This window comes from Cuculus canorus, chromosome Z, assembly GCF_017976375.1.
Source record: "Cuculus canorus isolate bCucCan1 chromosome Z, bCucCan1.pri, whole genome shotgun sequence".
In the NCBI taxonomy this organism is placed as follows: Eukaryota; Metazoa; Chordata; class Aves; order Cuculiformes; family Cuculidae; genus Cuculus; species Cuculus canorus.
In genome coordinates, this window is record NC_071441.1 from 77,708,021 (window position 1) to 77,731,171 (window position 23,151).

Consider the following 23,151-nt stretch of genomic DNA (forward strand, 5'->3'; position numbering starts at 1 on the left):
AAAAAAAAGAAATGGGGAAAAAATGAAGAAATTTGGAAAAAAAAAAACCAAAGAAAATGGGGAAAAAACCAAAGGAAAGAGAAACCGCGGGAGCCAAAGAGCGCAGCAGCCCCCGAGCGTGGATGTCGTGGTGGACGAGGAGCCGCGCGGCCCCTCCTGGACGTCTCCCCGTGCGGCTGCACCGCCACCACCTTCTCCGGGAGGAACCTTCGGCGTTCGGAGACGTCGCCGCTCCGCAGCCTTCCCCACGCCAAAGGCCTCCGATGGAGCAGTTGTGTTGACCTGGAGCTGGAGGTGGGTTTTGGCCGCCGGGGGATTCCTTGGGGAAGGGTCCTGGTGCCACCTGGACGAGTCCTACCTGACGGCTTGGAGGTGCTTGAGGGTGGAGGAGCCTTCCAGGAACTCCTTCCAGGAAGGAATTGTTCCGGGGTGCTGGTGGCCGCCTTGGCCATCGCTGGCTCGTGTTCAGCCGTTGTCCACCACCCCCTCGGCAGCTTTCCAGCTGCTCTTTCCCACCGCCTGGAGTGTTGCGTGACCCTGGTGGGATCCAGGCGCCGCTCTGGTTCTTTGCAATTAGTGGTTTTTTTCCGAGGAAAATCAATTAATTACGTTCCTGAAGCGGCGCTGCGTTAAGCTCCATTAGCGTCGTTTCCTTAAGGGATTATTTAAAGGTTGGCGGTTTCTCTGTGGAGAATTTGTGGTGCCCTCCAGCATGGGCTCCTTCCAGCCTGGTTTATCCTAAAGTCGTGGAATGTGGTGGGTTGGAGGGCACCTCCAGGTCCATCCAGTTCGTGGGCAGGGCCTCCTCCCCCTGGATCAGGGGCTCCAAACCCCATCCAGCCCGGCCTGGAGAACCTCCACGGGTGGACAACCTCGGTCTCTCCACCCTCCCGGGAGAACATTTCTCCCCGGGATCTCACCGGTTGTCATCTCGTGACCATTCATGCGGGGGACATTGGGGAGAGCTCAGTCAGGGCCGAGCCGCCAGAGGTCACCTCCTGCGGGGGGACGGTGGCACTCGGCTCCACCATCTGCTGCAGAAGGGCTTCAGCCTTTCCCCAAGGAATCTGCCTTTGGATTCAGGAGGATCCATCTCCCACAGCTCAACACAACTCTCCACGTCAACCATTGCCTTTTGGAGGGGTTTCCATTCCCCTTTGGAGCAGACGGGGACGTTCCCGGCTGTTTCTTCTCTCTCTCTCCGTCTATTCCTTCCAGTAGAAGCTCTAAGGACTCTCAGGACACCTTCCAGGCGTGGAGAAGATGATGAGTTCCTCGTGCAGCCCTCGTGCCGCCCGTTGCCTGCGCGGCCACAGGGTCCTCTGCGGCCACCGCCTTCCCCAGCGGCCTCCTGCGTCGCCTGCCGAGCGTGACCTGACCACGGGACGAGTGCCTTCGCTTCAACCAAAGCAACGACTTTGCCGGTCGAGACCTCTCTGTGCTCTTTTTTATTCTTCTGTGAATACCTCAGCTGGAACGGAGCGGCGCCGCAGCGCTGCACGGGGGCTCTGCAACGCACCTGCAAAGGGCCGAGCTCCTCACCGGACCAAAGGTCCTCCTTCGGCTCCTTCTCCTCTGCCTCCTCCTCCTTCTCTCATATCCTCCTCTGTTCCTTCTCCTCCGCTTCTCCTCCTCCTCTTTTCTCCTTTTTTATCCTTCTTTTTTTCTCCTTCTCCCCCTCTTCTCCTTTTCTTATCATCTTCTCCCCCCCATCTTCTCCCCCCATCTTCTCCCCCATCTTCTCCCCCCATCTTCTCCCCCCATCTTCTCCCCCCATCTTCTCCCCCCATCTTCTCCCCCCATCTTCTCCCCCCATCTTCTCCCCCATCTTCTCCCCCATCTTCTCCCCCATCTTCTCCCCCCATCTTCTCCCCCCATCTTCTCCCCCATCTTCTCCCCCATCTTCTCCCCCCATCTTCTCCCCCCATCTTCTCCCCCCATCTTCTCCCCCCATCTTCTCCCCCCATCTTCCCCCCCATCTTCTCCCCCCCATCTTCTCCCCCCCATCTTCTCCCCCCCATCTTCTCCCCCCCATCTTCTCCCCATCTTCTTCCCCCCATCTTCTTCCCCCCCATCTTCTTCCCCCCCATCTTCTTCCCCCCCATCTTCTTCCCCCCCATCTTCTTCCCCCATCTTCTTTCCCCCCATCTTCTTCCCCCCCTTATCTCCTTCCCCCCTTATCTTCTTCCCCCCCATCTTCTCCCCCATCTTCTCCCCCATCTTCTCCCCCATCTTCTCCCCCATCTTCTCCCCCATCTTCTCCCCCATCTTCTCCCCCATCTTCTCCCCCATCTTCTCCCCCCATCTTCTCCCCCATCTTCTCCCCCCATCTTCTCCCCCATCTTCCCCCCCATCTTCTCCCCCCCTCTTCTCCCCCCCTTCTCCCCCCCATCTTCTTCCCCCCATCTTCTTCCCCCCATCTTCTTCCCCCCATCTTCTCCCCCCCATCTTCTTCCCCCCATCTTCTTCCCCCCATCTTCTTCCCCCCATCTTCTTCCCCCCATCTTCTCCCCCCCATCTTCTTCCCCCCCATCTTCTTCCCCCCCATCTTCTTCCCCCCATCTTCTTTCCCCCCTTATCTCCTTCCCCCCCTTATCTCCTTCCCCCCTTATCTTCTTCCCCCCCTTATCTTCTTCCCCCCCCTTATCTTCTTCCCCCCCCTTATCTTCTTCCCCCCCCTTATCTTCTTCCCCCCATCTTCTTTCCACCCCATATTCTTTCCACCCCCATCTTCTTCCCCATCTTCTTCCCCCCCATCTTCTTCTCCCCCCCATCTTCTCCCCCCCATCTTCTCCCCCCCATCTTCCCCCCCCATCTTCCCCCCCCCATCTTCTTCCCCCCATCTTCTTTCCCCCCATCTTCTTCCCCCCCTTATCTCCTTCCCCCCCTTATCTCCTTCCCCCCTTATCTTCTTCCCCCCCTTATCTTCTTCCCCCCCTTATCTTCTTCCCCCCCTTATCTTCTTCCCCCCCCTTATCTTCTTCCCCCCCCTTATCTTCTTCCCCCCCATCTTCTTCCCCCCCCTTATCTTCTTCCCCCCCCTTATCTTCTTCCCCCCCCTTATCTTCTTCCCCCCATCTTCTTTCCACCCCATATTCTTTCCACCCCCATCTTCTTCCCCATCTTCTTCCCCCCCATCTTCTTCTCCCCCCCATCTTCTCCCCCCCATCTTCTCCCCCCCATCTTCTCCCCCCATCTTCTCCCCCCCATCTTCTCCCCCCCATCTTCTCCCCCCCATCTTCTCCCCTATCATCTTCTTCCCCCCCATCTTCTTCCCCCCCATCTTCTTCCCCCCCATCTTCTTCCCCCCCATCTTCTTCCCCCCCTTCTTCTTCCCCCCCTTCTTCTTTCCCCCCATCTTCTTCCCCCCCATCTTCTTCCCCCCCATCTTCTTCCCCCCCATCTTCTTCCCCCCCCTTCTTCCCCCCATCTTCTTCCCCCCATCTTCTTCCCCCCATCTTCTTCCCCCCTTCTTCTTTCCCCCCTTCTTCTTTCCCCCCCTTCTCCCCCCCATCTTCCTCCCCCCCCATCTTCCTCCCCCCCATCTTCCTCCCCCCCATCTTCCTCCCCCCCATCTTCCTCCCCCCCTTCTTCCTCCCCCCCTTCTTCCTCCCCCCCATCTTCCTCCCCCCCATCTTCCTCCCCCCCATCTTCCTCCCCCCCATCTTCCTCCCCCCCATCTTCTTCCCCCCATCTTCTTCCCCCCCCATCTTCTTCCCCCCCCATCTTCTTCCCCCCCCATCTTCTTCCCCCCCCATCTTCTTCCCCCCCCATCTTCTTCCCCCCCCATCTTCTCCCCCCCCATCTTCTTCCCCCCCCATCTTCTTCCCCCCCCATCTTCTCCCCCCCATCTTCTCCCCCCCCATCTTCTCCCCCCCCATCTTCTCCCCCCCATCTTCTCCCCCCCCCATCTTCTCCCCCCCATCTTCTCCCCCCCATCTTCTCCCCCCCATCTTCTCCCCCCCATCTTCTCCCCCCCATCTTCTCCCCCCCCATCTTCTCCCCCCCCATCTTCTCCCCCCCATCTTCTCCCCCCCATCTTCTCCCCCCCCATCTTCTCCCCCCCCATCTTCTCCCCCCCCATCTTCTTCTCCCCCATCTTCTTCTCCCCCCATCTTCTTCTCCCCCCCATCTTCTCCCCCCCCATCTTCTCCCCCCCCCCATCTTCTCCCCCCCCATCTTCTTTCCCCCCCTTCTCCCCCTATTCTCCTCCCTCTTCTTCCCCCCCTCCTCCCCCCCCTTCTGTCTCCATCTCCTGCCGCTCCTCATCCTCTTTTCCCTCTCCTCCTTTCCTCTCTGCCCCCATTCCCGTCCCTCTCCGGTTCGGTTCCTGGGCTGTGTCCGGCGGGGCCCTCTGGGATATACCTCGTAGCAGTAGTTGTTTAGTGCCGTTGTAGCGGATGTAAGGAATGACTCCCTCTTCCTTTTGGTGACTGATTGAACACGACTTAAAAGAAAAGCTTTATTCGGTTGTGGTTGTGCTTTTGTTCCGGGTGTCCGCACTGACCCTCACGGTTGTGCTGTGGTTCTTCCTATCGCAAAAGGTGCGGAAACGGCCCAAAGTTTACCCTTTTCCTCTGTCAACCTTGAAAGGCCCTGTCCTGCTCCGCACGGAGCTGACGGTGCATCTCCCCCCAGGAACAGGAGTTCCTGTGGCTTTACAGAGAGACCCTGAGTGCAGCACCGGAGACCCCATCATGCCTTGGGTGTGCGCCAGGTCCATCCCTGGCCTCGCCGGTGCCTCCGGGAGCGCCAGGTCCACCCCTGACCTCCTGCCCGAGCCTCCAGGAGCGCCAGGTCCACCCCTGACCTCCTGCCCGAGCCACCCGTCCCGGGTGCCATGACCCAGCTGAGCCCCTCCATGACGGCATCTCCCAGGCACCATCTCGGGCCCCCATCAGCTTCCTTGACCCGTTCCCATCCGCTTGTGTTTATCCCTCCCATTCCAAAGGGGTTTCACCCTCAAGCCCCCACTTTTCCTGCGCGCTCTCCAAGGACGTGCCTGCTCCTCACGGCCTGGAATCCTGGAACCGTTTGGGGTGTGGAACCAGAGAATCAGGGAGGGGTTTGGGTTATGGAATAAGAGAATCATGGAGTGATTTGGGGTATAGAACCCTTGACTCATGCAACGGTTTGGGTTACAGAACCACAGCACTTTGTGGGCAGCAAACTGCCAGCAAAGGGCTCTCCCGGGTGATGGGATGAGAGGAAACGGCCTCAAATTGCACCAGAGATGGTTTTGAGTGGAGATTGGGGACGATCCCTTCCCTGGCAGAGCAGTGAGGCCCTCAGACCTTGCGGCTGCGGCATTTGGGGATGGGGTTTGTCGCCCTGGTGGGGTTGGGCTGCGTGATCTTAGAGGGCTTTTCCACCCCCCGTGATTCCATGATTCCCAGGGAAGGGCTGGGAGGGGAGCAGAGCACGGGAAGGATAAAAGCCCTTTAAGAGCAAAGAAAGAAGAGAGATGACAGCGAGATGGATGAGGCCAGGGTGGAGCATTTCCATCGCACTCACGGGATCGTTCCCCTGGGAACTCATTTCCAGGCACTCAGCAGCCGGCACAGCTGGGAGAAGGCAAAGGGACTGTTCCGTCAGGATGAGCTGGGAGCGGGCCGGATCTCCAGCGCTGTTCAGCTGCTCCTGCTAAGCTCTAACCTGCAGCGGTGGCTGGAGCAGCGTTCCTGGAGCAGAGCCGCTCCCATCCGTCACCACTAAGAAGAAGGGAATCATTAAGGTTGGAAAAGACCCGTATGATCGTGGAGTTCAACTGTAAACCCAGCACTGCCAACCCCACCCCTGAACCCCATCTCAAGCACCACATCTCCACAGCTTTTGAACCCCTCCAGGGATGGGGACTCCACCCGTGCCCTGGGCAGCCCCTGCCAGGGCTTAGCAACCCCATCCATGAAGGAATTGTTCCCAATATCCAATGTAAACCTCCCATGGCACAATTTGCAGCCATTCCCTCTCCTCCTATCGCTTGTTATTTGGGAGAAAAGACCAGCACTCACCTCTCCACAACCTCTTTTCAACCTCCTGCCCCATCCCTGGAGGGGTTCCAGGCCAGGCTGGATGAGGCTTGGAGCCCCTGATCCAGTGGGAGGTGTCCCTGCCCATGGAACTGGGTGGGGTTGATGTCCCTTCCAACCCAAACCATCCAGGATTCTCTGATCCTGATTCTCTGACCCCAGGCCAAGCACCTGCCGGCTTCCGCAGCGACTCCAGGGCCCATCTCGGCGCGTCGGAATGGCAGGAAGCCATCATATATTAAACCAGTAGATTAAAACAAACAAGACCACTTTGGATCGCGTTACACATCCCTCCCCTCCCGCCTGACAACGGGAGGAATCAAAGGCAGTAAAAGATAATCGCCGACCATAATGGGCTCATAACTGCGCTAAAAGTGCGTGTGGGAGTTGGCGGCGAGGAGCCGGGGGCGCGGAGCGGGCACCCGGGAGCATTAGTGCCCAAAGTGCTCACTTACGGCTTCCTTGGAGATGCACCACGAGCTGAGGAACCGCATTAAAGGCTGCTTGCGGGCGGTGTTCACACGTTATGGATCATCCTTAAGAGTGACAGGAAAGGAATGAGCTCGGAGTTCAGCATCCCAGGAGAGAATCCGGCTCCAGAGGCAGGATCGGGTGTGCTGGAGGTCCTTCACACGGCTCAGGGTGCTCTGTTAGGCTTTGCTTAGAAACCTGGAGTGGTTTGGGTGGGAAGGGACCTTCAAACCCATCCAGTTCCATGGGCAGGGACACCTCCCACTGGATCAGGGGCTCCAAGCCCCATCCAACCTGGCCTGGAACCCCTCCAGGGATGGGGCAGCCACCACTGCTCTGGGCAGCCTGGGCCTCCCCACCTTCCCAGGAGAACATCTCTCCCCAAGATCTCATCTCAATCTCCCCTCTTTCAGCTCAAAACCATTCCCCCGGGTCCTATCCCTGCTCTCCCTGCTCCAGACCCCCAAGTCCTTCTCCTTGCAGCTCCTCCCACCCCCTTCACGCAGATTTATCGACTCCCCACAGCCAAAATCAACAGCACCAACGCAGCAGCTCCTGCTCTTCCAGGAACCCTTCCCCTCTCCGGCACCCTCGTGGTCCCCCTCCTGCTGCCGCACTGCAGCCGCAACCCTGAGCAACCTCCAGTTGCGCTCGGAGATCTTTCAAAGCCTTTCTGGCGCCGCATCTGCTGCCCCAGCATCTCAGGCCGCTTGGGGAGCGGTTGCTATTTATAATGGCTTCTGCCAGGTTCTGCTTTCCTTCCCGCTCTCGGCCGCTGCGTCAGGGTTTCCTCGCCACAGGGGAGAGCAAATGTGTCTTCACAAGCATCTCTGAGAGCCCCTGGAAACCTCGCCATAAATCAGCCGGAGGTAATGGCGCTCCTGAGTGCTCAGAGGATAATGGAGACGGAGAAGGGATGAGGCAGAACTTTGGTTTCGGACTCGGCATCATTCCCAGCAGGTGTGGCTGTGGGGGGAAGGAGCCCTGGCAGCCACCAGTCCATGATTCCATGACCTTTAAGTTCCCTTCCAACACAAACCAGTCCATGATTCTACAAACTTTGAGGACCCTTCTGACCCAAACCATTCCACGATTCTATCATCTTTAAGGTCTCTTCCAACCCAAACCAGTCCATGCATCTATAACAGTGAAGCTCACAACTGAAATAACACGGAAAGGAAGGAAAAAATCACTGCCCTCCTTCCCATCTTCCACCCCTTCATCTCCCCCATCACAACCAGCATCGAGCGCTCACTAATGGAGCGGCCGAAGTATCCAACAACTCGAGAAAATAATCAATCAAGCACTTAATTGTTGCCGTCAGCAATGAGCTGCCTGGAGACCGTTAATAGCGAACGCAATAAATCAACCACAGGTGGGATTCCAACCTCCTCCACATCATCCACACGTCATCTCCTCGAGGGCAGCGGCCACCGTCAGGCTCAGCGCTGTCCCAGATGGAGGAAAGGACATCGGATCCCATCAGAAACAGCTCTTAAAGGACACAGATCAGGGGGTTCCTTCCAAAACCTTTAATTGCAATTCCATCATTACGGCAAATCATACACAGGGAGGTTACATGGAAAGGAAGGCCTTGTTCAACTGGGAACGCGTACATGGGACCGAAAGCAAGGGTTTGGACACACCTGGCATTAAAAAAGAGAAGGAATTTCCCTCTTTCTTGCATCTTATAGTGATTTCCAACCCTCTGGGTGTGGCAGAAAAGGAAAATAAAGCGAGCTTTTAGACACTCCCAGGAAAATCCCAGCCCGCGCGGCCTTTCAGCATCACCTCGCCGCTTCGGGACACGCTCACCGCATTTCCTAGAATGCGGACAGTATCAGCTCCAGAAGAAAGCAACGCAACAGCAGAAAGGGAAAAAGCAAGAGTTAAATCACAAGCACAGCCTAATCCTGAGCAAATCCTTCAAAACATTCCATGTGCAAACACCTCGTGCCCCTCAGGACACCAACGGCTCTGTTCTGGACTCAGAATACCATATTCCAAAGTGCCTTTTGACCACAAGCAGAGCCTGGTCGGCATCTGACCACTCTTTAACTGTGCCCGTCACAACCGGGACCGGAAGGTCAAAATCCCTTCAGGAAAGAGCCGTGAGTGTGAAGGTGGCACCAATCAGATGGTTTTGCACTCACCCGTGTGTCAAGCAGGGAAACGGGAACAGAGAAAGGAAGTTCTCTGGCCAACATAAGGCCTGTGTTTCCAGACTGCAGATTTTGGACACTGATTCCAAGCTCTTCCATGAAGATTTCCCCTTTCCCACACCCGATAACCCCACTGACTCCACCTAAGCAAGGGCACCATCAGCTTTGCGTGCCTTTTTCCTGCCAAGGCAGCGAGCAGGGAGCAAGAGCAGAGCAAGGGAGGGAAGAGAGACACAGATGTAATGAATTCCCTGCAGCGCCGATGGGAATTGGGGTATTCCATGTGCCGGGATGGACTCAAATGAGAACTTAAAGGCTAGAAGGCAACCAAAGGCCCTGGAGCATCCAGCTTGGCTGCCATGCTATGTTCCCACCCATCCAACCCAACAGCCTGGTCTCTGCTGGTGTCCACAAACGGGGAAAAGCCGTCCTGCGGGTTCTCCCGCTGTGGAACAGCGCTAAAAGCACGGAGCGGGGTTCTGGAAGCCAAAGGCCTGGGCTTTAAAAGAGGCACAGGTACCCAGGAACGCAGTACGCGGAGGAAGACTTCTCTCTGCTAGAGCAATGTGGGAACACCAGACGAGCCGGTGCTGGAGGAATCCGAGCCCATCCCACCACAATGGTGCTGGGAAGCTGCAGGATGGCAGTGGAATCACAGCAATCTGCCCTCAGTGCGTGTCAGGCCATGGGCTCAGCAGTGGCATTCGCATCGTGCCGGGGCAGTAGGTGGCCCACCAGCTACTGACACAGCATCCCTGTGTTCCTTAGCATCTCACGTTTAATTGTTCCGACACAGATCAAGATAAACCCCTGCTGCACCTACAGGGCCCTCTTTTCTTTGAGAGCAACCCTACCCTGGAAGGATCCGAGGTTCAAACTGTCTGTGCGTCATAATTACATAAGGAAATCAATCCGAGCAGCACAGCGTCTGCGTCTTAAACATCACGTGAGCAGCACTGCAGTGCTGGCGCTTCAGTGCGAAATACACAGAGTAAACCTTCTCCACGCCAAGGCTAACCCTGAGGCGGCTCACAGCAAGGGAAAACTGTCCTAAAAAGGGGGTTCCCTCTACAAAACCACTCCGGAGTGGATCCAGGAGTCACAAACAAGCAGGTTTAGCTGTGTGATGAATGTGTGCTCCCGGCCCACGAGCGCTGCCAAAGCCTAGCAAGCAAAATCCAGCTTCTGAGGAAGGTTTGTGTAAGCATCTGTGGTGTAAATCACTCCTGACTTCCCAGGTCCCTTTAAGCAACATCAATTAGTCCAGAGCAGCTGCACCGATGGGATTCTGTAGGCATCCCACAAACCCCGCAGCACAGCACACATCCAGAAACTTTCTGGAGAGCGAGCCTGACCTCCTAAATTTTCTTAATTAAACAATGAAAGCCCTTTTTAATGCTCATTTTAGAAAGCCATCTTGTTTAAAAGAGACCCAGCGTGTGCGCTGCTGGCTCTGAAACATGCACAGTTTGTTTATCATTCCTCTCATTTTAGGCTTTCCGGGAGATAAGAAGCGTTGTTTCTAGATGACATAAACAAATGCTGTGTGTTCTACATCCCAGCTAAGCCCCGGCCGGAAGCTTCTGGCAGGAGGAAAACAAAACAAAGCCTTATCTTTATGTTCTAAAAAAATAGATGCTGTATTTCAAAAGCATTAGGAGCCACTCGATCTTCAGAGCCATCCGAAGTGACAATCAGTAACTCCGTGGCACCTGAAGCATCAACAAAACAAATGCTTGACCTGGAAAGCTGAAACTAAAGTGCTCGTGACAAACCTGCACCCAAATAAATCCCTGCATAGGAAATAGAAGCTCATTTGTACAAAAGGTGTGCAAGTTTTTCAGTGCATACTTATGGGCTCATGTTAAGTCCGGTCTGACTGAGACCAAGCAGGACCTTTTCCCATCGCCCAGGACAAAAGCCCTCACTTCCCTACTTCCTACAAACTCTTTTCAAACCAAGAAAACAAAAGAAAAACTAAATAAACCCAAAAAGTCGACTTCTCCTCCCTGTTAGGTGAGGTGAACATCCCCGACTACCAGCCTGTAAGAGTTAGTCGAGCGGTTTGGTGCCCTCGCGCTGCTTCCCTGGGGCTGTTTTCCTGCAGGATCCGGCCTGCTGTCTCCTGGAGCTCCGGTCACAGCTGCTGGTTCGTGAAGAAGGCTTTGGTCTCCCTGCAGACGGGATTGACGCAGAGCGGGCAGCAGAGGGTTAACTGCCGCGAGCAGATCTCGTTGGACTGGATGTGGGAGCAGACCAAGTCTGCCAGAGCCTGAGGGAGTGAAATCAAAAGCAGGAGTGAGGAAAACGAGGGACAGAACATTAAAAACAGCTTCCACGTGTGTCGGAGCGACCAGTCGCAGTGCCAAGCTGTGCATCCATCACTTTTTAAGCACCTTCCTCCCTTCCTTCAGGGGAAAATCCTGCTTTAAAACCTCTTTGCCACCCAAAGCCATGGGACCAGCAGCAGGGAGGGGATTTTCCCCCTCTGCTCCGCTCCGAGACACCCCACGGGGAGCCCTGCATCCAGTTCTGGGGTCCCAAACATGAGGAGATGGAACTATGGAAACAAGCCCAGAGGGGCCACGGAGATGATGCGAGGGCTGGAGCACCTCTGGCACGAGGCCAGGCTGAGAGTTGGGGTTGTTCAGCCTGGAGAAGAGAAGGCTCCATGGAGATCTTAGAGCAGCTTCTGGTACAGAAAGGGGCTCCGGGAAAGCTGGGGAGGGGTGTATTCCAAAGGCCTGGAGTGACAGGATGAGGGGGAACGGCTCTAAATTGGAAGGGGAAAGGTTTATATTGGACATCAGGAAGGAATTCTTCACGATGAGGGCAGGGAGGCCCTGGCCCAGGTTGCCCAGAGAAGCCGTGGCTGCCCCATCCCTGGAGGGGTTCAAGGCCAGGTTGGATGGGACTTGGAGCCCCTGATCCAACGGGAGGTGTCCCTGCCTCTGGAACTGCATGGGCTTTGGGGTCCCTTCCATTCATGACACTAACATATTAAGAGAAATATTTCATTTAAGATGACTACAAATAAAGACAAAGCAGGTTTTGTGTGATAAAACACTTCAAGAGCGAAAGTGGAATCCCTGTACTTAATCTAAGTACCAAAACGACATGGCAACATCCATAATCAAGCAGGAAACACACAATGGCAAAAAGAGCTGTGGCAACAAAGGAGATACCTTGGAAAACAGTGGGTTTCCATTCAGAGACTCCGCTCGTCGGATATTCTCAACGCCGCACTGCATAAAATAAGGAGAAAAGGAGTTAAATCTGCTGAATTTTCACTAGTCTGCCTGCAAAAGCCTTCCTTTTGTTCAGAACTTGCCCCCAAATGTCCAAAATAAACACAGTACCATGTTTTCCAGTACACAAAAATAATTGTGATGCAACATTTCACTCTGCTGCCAAAAAAGATGATTCTTTTTCAGTAAGGATAGTGAAGAGGTCAATCGAGAAAGGCAAATTCTCACCCACTTTGTGCTGCTAAAACTTAATTTGAGTTAAGCCAGTTCTGATTAATTTAATAGAACCAATCAGAGAAAGGTTTGGGTCAGAAGGGTCTTAAAGGTCATAGAATCACAGAATGGTTTGGGTCGGAAGGGACCCTCCTAAAGATAACAGAATCCTGGAACGGTTTGGGTTGGAAGGCACCTGAAAGCCGATCCAGTTCCGTGGCCAGGAACACCTCCCACTGGATCAGGAGGGTCAAAGTCTGATCTAACCTGACATCAAACACCTCCACGCATCAGAGAATCATGGAATGGTTTGGGCCGTTATCCAAGCGATTATGAAAATTATACAAGCGTTACCTCATTTGCTAAAACCTGGGCGTACTCAATATCCAGTTCATAAAGGGTTTCGATGTGGTCACTCGTAAATGCTATCGGGACCAACAACATGTTCTTCTTCCCTCTCTGGCACAGCCCTTTGATGGCCTCGTCCGTCTGGGGTCCGAGCCAGGGCATCGGTCCAACCTGTAAGGAATGGGGAGGTAAATCCCTCATTAAATATCCACCTTTTCTTAACAGAACAACATAGAATATCCAGTTCCATGGGCAGGGACACCTCCCAGTGGATCAGGGCCTCCGAGCCCCATGCAACTTGGCCTGGAACCCCTCCAGGGATGGGGCAGTCACCACTGCTCTGGGCACCCTGGGCCAGGGCCTCCTCACCCTCACAGCAAAACATTTCTAGCTAAGATCTCATCTCAATCTCCCCTCTTTCAGCTTCAAACTGTTCCCCAGTTACAGATCAGACTGTGTTTAGGATGGAGCCAGTTCACTACCCACCCTTTCCCTGTCCATGAGGTACCCATGATGGGCCGTGACATGCAGCTTTAGGCACAAGACTGAGATGGCACAGCAGGCACAATGCCTCGAGACCACCACATAATTCTGGTAAAATTTACGATCCCTGCTCTTCGCAGCAGTAATTTTAAGCAGAAAGCCATGCAAGCAGTCTGCGTCAAGAACAACGAAGCTTAAATCTTAAGCTGGAAAACCATAAAATCCAACCCCTGAGGAGCTTCGCAGTGGCTGGTGCTTTACAGCCTCCCTGCACACCTACCTTGGACTGCCACACCAGCCGGTATGGGTTGGAGTAGTTCAGCTTCTCCATGACTTTCTGGACCGTCGCTCCCACTTCTTGAGGGTACGGATCGCCACGGTTCACTACCTGTAACACAGAAACAAAAGAGCTTTGGCTTCCAGCTTCTTCTTTGTTCTGTGAGCACATTGCGTGAGACTTTGCCGTGCCCAGGATGAGCCGTAGCCGGAACGGGGAAAGAAAAGTGCAGTATTGCACAGCAAAACCCAGGATAAAGGATCTTCCACTACCACCTAGGTTTGACTTTGGTCTAACAAGGACAGAAACGACCAGAGGTAACTCACAGACATGGGCAGCGAGTGAGCCGAGAAGAGGATGACAACATCTTTCCTTTTGTCAGGTGGAAAGAGGTTCAGCTCCTTCTGGATGTGATCGGCGAAGCACTGCTCAGAAAAGAAGCCAAGATCTGCATCAGAAACACTGAGAGACATTTGGTGCTCTCAAATGACCTGAAACAGGCAGCTTCAATGGTCCAGGTGGCCTTAAGAACTTCAAAATTCCCTTGGGTACGCGTGGGGAAATAATCAGAGACAGTGGGGGTATTGCCCAGAGCAGTGGTGGCTGCCCCATCCCTGGAGGATGCTCAAGGCCAGGTTGGATGGGGCTTGGAGCCCCTGATCCAGTGGGAGGTGTCCCTGCCCATGGAATGGGATGGGCTTTGGTCCCTTCCAACACAAAGCATTCCATGATTCTCTGATTCTAGAGAACGAGAGCTTCAAAGGCGCTCGTACAAATCCTCACCTGAATAAGGAGGGGATGTGTGGGCCATCGGTCGATTATACTCCACTTCATCTTTGGCTTCTCCCCTTTTTGATTATAGTAGCGATAAATGGCATTCAAGCTGCTTCCTGAAATATAGAGAATGAAGAACAGAAGTGCAGCCAAGGCATTAGCAACAGGATTAAAATGCAATCATAAATCGGAGCGGAGAGCCTCAAATGGGAACGCTTTTATCAAAGTTTATCCAATGTACAAGGCAATAACAGTTTGTCAAACCGTTCTTTAACCAACGAGCAATGATTGTTCCAGTTTCCATGAAGGAAAGCTCACTCAGTCGCGTCCCCGAGCCTTCGGTTTATATTGTCTCACAAATGGAAACATAAAGCGATCTTTGTTAGAAAGCTTCTACCCAGAATGTGGAATGACCATGAACGGAGAAGCCCTCCCGCTGGCGACGCAGCCAAGAGGACGAGAGGACACCTCTCCCCGATGCCCCTCGCAGACGTGCCTGCAATTCGCGCTCGGCTCCCGCACGGCCGCTCACCTGTGGTGGAGCAGCTGTACTGCGGGTACTGTGTGAAGGCGATAGCCCTTCTGATGCCGTCATTCTCCATCTCCTCGATGGCTTCTTCCGTCAGAGGGTGGACATACCGGAAGCCAATGTAGTATTTGTGAGGCGCTGCCAAGGCACAGGGAGAGAAAGCACAGTTACAGACATGCCACAGTGTTCCTAACAGTACAACTCTGTGCTGGAATCAGAGCCGGAGGTTTTAAATGCTCCAATGGGATTTAAACCTGAAAGAGGGAGATTGAGATGAGATCTTGGGGAGAAATGTTCTCCTAGGAGGGTGGGGAGGCCCTGGAACAGGTTGCCCAGAGCAGTGGTGGCTGCCCCATCCCTGGAAGTGCTCAAGGCCAGGTTGGATGGGGCTTGGAGCAACCGGATCCAGTGGGAGGTGTCCCTGCTCATGGAACTGGACAGGCTGGGAGATCCCTTCCAACCCAAACCACTCCATGATTCTATCAAAAGAAGGTCTCTGCAGTTTGGGTGGAGCTTTAGGGAGAGACAGATCGAATGCGGCCGAACCGCAGCAAATTAACCTTACGCCAGCGACCACAGTGGCGCCTGCAGCCCTTTCCATCACTGCAGCGCTGCCAGGGAGCTCGGCGCAGGGTGATCCATGCTTCTTGCTGCGAGTGACCGAGGGCAGAGAGATTCTGTGATGCGCAGGGCGGGGAGGGAGGCTGTAGTCACCTTTTTATCAAGGATAAGCAGCTAAGCCAGCATCTCCTTCCACGCAAGGCGCACTGTTAGCCTTATCTCCTGTTCATGCCGGGGTGGGGCTCGCTGCTATCACTGATCCAGGACCAGCAAGGCTCAGCTCCTCTCCCATCCGACCTCCTTGTCACTCCTGACACCAGGCCTGGATGCTGCATGTACTTTTAACCGTTATTCATAGCTACAGATTGAAATCATGAGTTCTGGAGACAGCCAGGAAAGGCAGGAAGCAGCAGGGAATCCTGCTGCTCTCCAAGACCTAACTGCGGACACTGAGCTCCAAGGAGCTGCCGTGAGAGGGCGGCTGCGTGTTTTCCAGCAGGAGATTCCCCCCCTCGGTGAAACTCAATAATGCCAGCGTGCAGAACATGAGCCACCAGGAAAGCCTGGATCGACAGGCGTGTTGTTTGCCGTGTGTGCACGCACCAATGCTGCTGAGAGGAGCGCCATTCTCCCACTCCACCTCTTCAAGGATGACAGGAGTTGTGTGAGATGATACTGACAGTGCTCCTGAATCTCCAACCCATTTATGCTAATGAGAAAGCCACTCTGAACATCTATGCGTGCCTTATTTGCTCACATGAATCACAGAACCGTTTGGGTTAGAAAGGACCTTAAAGATCATCTAATTCCAACTCCCTGTGATGGGCAGGGACACCTCCCACTGGATCAGGGGCTCCAAGTCCCATCCAACCTGGCCTGGAACACCTCCAGGGATGGGGCAGCCACCACTGCTCTGGGCAACCCAGGCCAGGGCCTCCCCACCCTCACAGGAAAACATTTCTCCCCAAGATCGCATTTCAATCTCCCCTCTTTCAGCCTAAAACCCAGTACACAACACAGATCGCATAAGATACATGACAGTATTGCAGTTGTACACACCCACATAGACTCCTGCCACCCGGCTTTAGCCACACAGGCCTAAGAGACTTTGTCTGCCATCTCGATTTCTCCCCATAATCAAAGGGCAACAGCACCGTTAGAGGCTGGCCTTCGTCTTTGATAAGAACCGTAGGACAAAGTGCATCGCTCTCCCCAAGCCCTAACTAACAGCACTCTCCAAACTGAAAGCTGTCCTCCAGCGCAGCCCCAGAAGCGACCACAGCACAGAAACGCATCTCCACATGTGGGAATCCCGTGTGTTTTTTTGGCACACGCTTGGTTTTTAAAGAAGAAAAACTTGTGTAATATCTTTGTCATGATTTCCTGGCAGGACTGAGAATGCTGTTGGCACTTGAAATAAAAATGGAGAAGCAAAAACTGCTTTACAATTGCTAAGGAAAGGAAACTTTTAAGAGGCGCAATGAAGAGGTACCGGTGTGAGGAGACATGCTGTCCAGCAGCTTCACCATGCCTTCTCCCTGCACCGCTGTCCACTTCTTGATGGGCGAGCCGCCCCCAATCCGGCTGTACTGCTCCTGGATTTTTGGTGTGCGGCGTTTGGCGATGAATGGGCCTAATTTGCTGAAGCATTCAAGAGAGACAGGTATTACTCAAGAGATAGGCTTATCACGCCAGCACCCCTCGCCCCAAACCCCCACTGCAGCCGGTTTTCCGCGGCAATGCGCAAAGCAGCACTGCAGGGCTGATTGAGTGTCACATCCCATCGTCCTTCCCAAGCTTATCGGGGGACAGGAAACCACAGTTGGCAATTGAAAGAGAGGGATTTTGGCCATTCTAGAGAATTATAGGGCTGTTTCTTGCAGTGCCCGGTCCCCAAATGAAACTGTTTTAAGAAAAGCAGTTTTTGATGGGGCTTGGAGCATCCCAGTCCAGTGGGAGGTGTCCCTGCCTGTGGCAGGCGATGGAACTGGATGGGCTTCGAGGTCCCTTCCAACCCAAACCATTCCAGGATGCTACGAAACAGGAGTTAAATGTTTGAGCTGAGACACCCAACACTGCACAGTGTTCCTCACTTTTGAGCTGGAAGTGTCATGAGATCTCTGTCCAGGAAGAGACGAAGTAAAAAGTCGTGCACATCATCCAGCCGTTCAGGACCACCCATGTTCAACATCAAGATTCCTGTTTTAGGTTTCCTATGGAAGGAGAAGATATTTCAAATCCTAGTAACCTACTATTATTAGTAGTATTATCATCATTATCATTACGAAACAGTCAGCTTCTCTTCCCACACTCGCCTTTTGCAGAAGCATCCTCCTATTTAGCTCATACTGCTTACATAAAAACATGAACTGCAACCACAAATAGCCAGAAAAAAAACCTGTTTACATGATCTTTACCTTTTAAAAGAGCTTTGCAACACAAAGTTTGACTGAAAATGTACTGAGCAAACTCTCTCGCAGCTGAAGGCTGCAAGGGAGGTTATAAAACAGGGTCTAAACTGTGTCAGCTGCAGATTCCAACCAAACCGAGCAGCAGCTTCCAGGGAAAACAGATGAGCAGCCCACACTGATCTTTGTCTTCATTACTGTGGAGACAGATTCCATCTCCTGAAGCAGTGGGTGCAATAAAGAGCCACTCTACACATAAAACAAGCGCAGCGTTGGGTTTGTTTGGCTCGTTGGGGCTGGTTTTCCCCACACTGAGTGTGGGTCCAACACACTCAGGGTAACGCTCCTCCCAGCGCTGCAGAGCAGAGGGTGGTATCGGCTTCTGCCAATCCCAACTCCCACCCCAGAGATGGATTTCTCACCCAGAGGGAGCCCAGGGAGGACCAGGATCTCTTGCCTACAGCCAGGGCTGCCTGGGAAGCTTTGCCCTCCCCTCATTAAAGCCAAAGGGGCACGGAGAGGAGCCTAGTTTCCATTCCCTTCTTCCAGGAGGTTGTGGAATAAAACCCAGGAAGCAGGAACCAGAATCTCAAATAATAACAACACCCTGCACCCTACAGTTTGTTCTTCTATCACTGCTGCAGTGCCTCAGGCCCTTCCGCGGGCGCTGCCTCCTGTGTTCTGCAGAGAACAAGGCAGGCACTGTTTGTCCCATGGAATCCTGGAAGCGAGAGGCTCGGTGAGAGCACACAGCCAGATAAAAGCAATCAAACAGGCACCAAAAAAAACAGATCAAACTGTAGGAGCACCACATTTCAGTACACAATCAGCTTTGCAATGTGAGTAAAGTGGGATACGGTATCAGCAGGAGACAGGAGGGCGCACCCACCCTCGCGGAGAGCTTACCGTGCTTCTGGCTGGATCTGAGGTGTCGTGCTCTCTGTCACTGCGGCTGCTGTCGCCTGAGCTGTCCATCGCACCGGGACCCTCAGCTGGCTGCCGATCCTCACTACTGGAAGAAAGATAACAGCACATTGATAACCTCGCACCGGACTGAGGGGCCTCGCCACCAGATAGGCACTAATCCCTCAGCAGCGACACAAAGACACTCGGCAGCGTTGCGATAGCTGGAATCCTCTCCCTTAACCTCCAGGTCCTGGAAGCAAAGAAAGTAATGAAATCACAAGTTTTTGCCTTTCTTTTAAATGCTCTGTATACCAACGGCCTTTCAAGTACCAGGCAGTAACCTAATAGCCTCGCTAATCTTCAAGCTCAAACCAGCCGGTGACCACACAAGAGAAACCACGCGGGGCGACACGCTAAGGATATAAGTATGTCACGCTACGTAACTCCACATGGCACAAATGCACCTGGGTAACTCCAGGCAAACGGAGGATTCCTGCACTCTCTCTGCCACGGGGGTTCGACACTAACTAATTCGGGTCCCCAGGTCGAGCCCTGAGCATGCAGCTCCTTGGCATGACCCTGTGTCGCAGCCACTCCAGAACGCGTGCAGCCAGTGAAACCGGCAGCCTTCCTTCTCGCTCCCCAGTCAGGAGACTTCTATTATTCCTGTTTCAGCAGCAACTGAAACCCACGATATTTTCCCTCCCACATGCTGGTTACAGTCTGCTCTTTACAAAAGCACGTTCTGTTTTCCTCAGGAGTTCATATTCACTACATGATATTTTATAGAGTAACAATAGCGTGAATTGCCCAAGATGAAAAAAGACTTCAATGTGGCATCCAGAAATCGTTCGGTGTGACACTTGCAGAGACTGTGGGAGCTCCAGCCGCAACTGAGCCCCAATAGCCCACCGAGAGGAGCAGCTCAGTTCACAGGTTCCTAATGACATCCTGACCAGGCGCTGAACGCCCTCGAAACCTGCTGAAATCAATGACAGTGAGAAGCACCTTGTGAATTCGCCTCCTCACTCAGGGTTAGGAGTACATAGCTTTCCTATGCATCTCATTTGGGTTTAGGAGTGCATAGCTTTCCTAGGTAGGGAAAGAAAAGGCTGCAGACTAAAGAACTTCAAGCATCGCTGACTCCTGAAAGACTCTTCCCTGGAGGTGTCCAAGGCCAGGTTGGATAAGGCTATGAGCAACCTGATCCAGGGGGAGGTGTCCCTGCCCATGGCAGGGGGTGGAACTGGATGGGCTTTGAGGTCCCTTCTGACCCACACCATTCCATGATTCTATGACGATTCAAAGTGCTTTACACTGTAGGCAGAAACGTGCCCAAACCTCACCTTATAGAAAGCGCAGAAAAATCAATGCAGCCATTGAAATTTCTCTTTTTACCATTCTACATAACTAACATACAGCGATCACTGCTTCAAAAATAATAATCTAAGAACTGGAAGAACATAAATCATAAAATCATGGAGTGGTTTGGGTTAGAAGGGACCTCACAGCCCATCCAGTCCAACCCCCTGTCATGAGCAGGGACACCTCCCACTGGATCAGGGGCTCCAAGCCCCATCCAACCTGGCCTTGAACCCCTCCAGGGATGGGGCAGCCACCACTGCTCTGGGCAACCTGGGCCAGGGCCTCCCCACCCTCCCAGGAGAACATTTCTCCCCAAGATCTCATCTCAATCTCCCCTCTTTCTGCCTAAAACCCAGCACACAACACAGAACACGTAAGATTTAAGACAGTGACAGCTCCAGCTTGCTGGAACACGGGTAAAAGTGCTCCTCTGTAAGTTTTAGAAATGGCATAATGGTATTAACCGCTGGAGCTGGACAAAGCTGGCCCCGCTCTCCAGGTACGCACAGCAGTGCCTCTCGATGGGTGCGTGGAGTTGCTCTTCCATAACAGCAAGAACCAGGGAAAGCACCTGAGCTACAAAAAGCAGCGAAAATAGCTGCTGCAGGAGTGCAAAACCTGAATGCAAACTGCAATACAGACCGATCCATAGAAAGCACAAATAAACACCACGGGAGCTGTGAAACGGACTTGTAGCTGTATTTATAGTCACCCCTCCTAGGCCCGGTCTTCAGCAGAAAGAGATTGAGATGAGACCCCAGAGAAACGTTCTCCTGAGAGAACATTCTTGGGAGAGATGTTCAAGGCCAGGTTGGATGGGACTTGGAGCAACCTGACCCAGTGGGAGGTGTCCCTGTCCAAGGCAGAGTGGTGGAAATAGGCTCTAAGGGGGCTTTAAGGTCCCTTCCCACCCAAACCAGTCCATGATTCTATGATCTCTGAGGCCCCTTCAGACCCCTACGATCTTTAAACTCCCTTCTAACCCGAATCATTCCATTGTTCTACGAGCTTTAAGGTCCCTTCCAGCCCAAAGCAGTCCATGATTTTATGATCTCCGAGGTCCTTTCAGACCCCTATGATCTTTAAAGTCCCTTAAACCCAAACCATTCATGGATTCAACAATCTCTGAAGTCCCTTTCCTCACAAACCTTTCCACGATTCTATGATTTCTGAGGTCCCTTCAGACCCTACGCTCTTTAAACTCCCTTAAACCCAAACCACTCAAGGATTCTACTTTTAAGTCCCTGAAACCTAAACCACTCCATGATTCTGTGATCTCTGAGGTCTCTCCAGACCCCTCCGACCTTTACAGCCCCTTCCATCCCAAACCTTTCCAGAATTCCACGACTTTTCAGGTCACTTTCACCCCAAACCGTTCCATAACTCTCACTTTCCCCAAGAAAAAACTGGGAATTCGAACCGGAGGGAGGCGAGTGAGCATCGCTACGGAGTGTAAACCTTGCAGACAGCCTCAAATCGAAATATCTTTGCTAAACAAGCGTGATTTTTCTTGATTTTTACACAAATTCTGCCTGCAAAGCCACCCCGGAGGGGGGGGGGGGCGAGAAAACACGCAAAACGAAACCAAACAGCGCATAGAAAACACACCGAAGAGCGTCACCTCAACCCCGACAGCACCCCGCGCTGCCTCCATCCCTCTCCACCCCTCGCAGCGTGGAGGTTACGCAAAAAAAACCACCGCCCGGTTGTGTAACGGGAGCGGCGGCAGCGCCCCCCGCCACCGCTGCCCCCCCCTCGCCTCAGCCAAGCCCCGTTTCCCGCGCGACTCACGGCGGCGCGTGCCGGCGGCGGCGGCCATGTTGGCGGCTGCTGCCCGCATTCCCTCAGTGCGGGCACAAAACACTTCTGACGCCTCCCCCGTCGCCTCCGTCGCCTTTTTCCCCCGGCACCGCCCACGGTGCCGTACGGCAGCGTGGGCGGTGCCGGGGGGAAAAGGCGACGGAGGCCACGGGTGCTGTGTTTTAAGCCAATTAGTGAAGAAATCACGCCCCCCCCCCCCAAAGTGTTCATTCATCCCCCCCCCGTCCTTCATCCAAAAGGCAGAGAAATCCAAGGGTTTTCTCCCCCCCGAGGGTGTTTGTTCTGGAGAAAAAGGAGGCTGAGAGCTCATCCCTGAGTTTGCATCCCGCTGGGGGAATAAAGGGAAAGTGGGGATGCAGGGAAATCGCATGGTGGGAAGGATGGAAGAGGGTGGGCTGGGTAGGGGTGGGGTCTCCAGCTCTGGAGGGGTTAAAAATCATGGGGATGTGGCATTTGGGGACAGGGTTTAGCGGTGGAGTTCTCATCCCTGGAGGGGTTAAAGAAAACGTGGTTGAGTAGTGGAGTCTCCAAGGCTGGAGGGGTTAAAAAGCCCTGTGGATGTGGCACTTCCGGTTTAGGGATGGGGTTGGCAGTGTGAGGTTTAGGGTTGGAGGGATGGTCTTCAAGGTCTTTTCCAACCGGAACGGTTCTGGGGTTCTGGGATTCTCAGCACCTCAGATCTCTGCTCTGGTGAGACGCCCCTTGGAGCCCCGTGTGCAGCACTGGGGTCCTCAGCACAGGGAGGACACGGAGCTGGTGGAGCGAGGCCACAGCGATGATCCAGGGGCTGGAGCACCTCCCATACAAGCACAGGCTGAGAGAGTTTGGGTTGTTCAGCCTGGAGAAGAGAAGGCTGTTGGGTGACCTTAAAGCAGCTTCCAGTGCGGAAAGGGGCTCCAAGAAAGCTGGGGAGGGGCTCTTGATCAGGGAGTGCAGGGATAGGATGAGGAGAACAGTTTGAACCTGAAAGAGGGGAGATTGAGGTGAGATCTTAGGGAGAAATGTTCTCCTGGGAGGGTGGGGAGGCCCTGGCCCAGGTTGCCCAGAGCAGTGGGGGCTGTCCCATCCCTGGAGGTGTTCCAGGCCAGGTTGGATGGGGCTTGGAGCAACCTGATCCGGTTAAAGATGACCCTGCTCCTGCAGGGGGTTTGGAAGGGACCTTCACAGGTCATCTGGTTCAGGAGGGCCAGATGAGATTCAACACTGATACAGAGAAAATAAAGACGACTGGGATGAAAGATGCCACTGAGGTGAGCTTTGCCAAGGCTGCTGGGGGAGCATCTTTCATCCCAGACACCTTTTAAGCTCCTTATCAGCTCCACCTCTTCCACGAGCACCTCTTAAGCCCTCAGCCCTTCCTCCCGCAGCTCCCCTGAGAGAGAGGCTTTGAGCCTTCACGCTCAGCCCGGCCTGCTGTAAGGACACAAACCGGTTGCCAATGTGTGACGTTTGCCTAGATCCCACAAACCCAAATGCCCAGGGGGTGCGATTACAGCTTGGTAGCTCTGGATTGGGGTGAACTCTGCAGACCTGGCCTCACTCCGGGCAGTTCCAGC

General features: G+C 53.8%; 1 protein-coding gene across 2 annotated transcripts; it reads right to left on the reverse strand.

Moving 5' to 3' along the window:
- Nucleotides 1-6,910: 6,910 nt before the first annotated feature.
- FECH (ferrochelatase) lies at nucleotides 6,911-21,690 on the reverse strand. Of its 2 annotated transcripts, none has more exons than XM_054054240.1 (11): nucleotides 21,566-21,690; nucleotides 18,410-18,515; nucleotides 17,189-17,308; nucleotides 16,588-16,736; nucleotides 14,538-14,672; nucleotides 14,015-14,121; nucleotides 13,558-13,656; nucleotides 13,235-13,342; nucleotides 12,478-12,642; nucleotides 11,848-11,907; nucleotides 6,911-10,934 (listed from the first exon to the last, which is right to left on the reverse strand). In XM_054054240.1, the coding sequence occupies exons 1-11, from the start codon at nucleotides 21,612-21,614 to the stop codon at nucleotides 10,800-10,802; spliced, it is 1,233 nt and encodes a 410-aa protein (XP_053910215.1). In that variant the 5' UTR covers nucleotides 21,615-21,690; the 3' UTR covers nucleotides 6,911-10,799. The 2 variants fall into 2 exon arrangements, with proteins under 2 accessions (XP_053910215.1, XP_053910217.1); XM_054054242.1 differs by having other exon boundaries at nucleotides 18,410-18,512; nucleotides 21,566-21,686.
- Nucleotides 21,691-23,151: the final 1,461 nt, after the last annotated feature.

Coding starts and splice junctions, on each gene's coding strand:
- FECH (XM_054054240.1), bottom strand. CDS start 21,614: ATGCGGGCAGCAGCCGCCAACATGGCCGCCGCCGCCGGCACGCGCCGC. Junction 13,657..14,014: donor CACATCCCCTCCTTATTCAG/GTGAGGATTTGT, acceptor TTTTCTGAGCAG/TGCTTCGCCGATCACATCCA. Junction 11,908..12,477: donor CCCAGGTTTTAGCAAATGAG/GTAACGCTTGTA, acceptor TATTTTATGCAG/TGCGGCGTTGAGAATATCCG.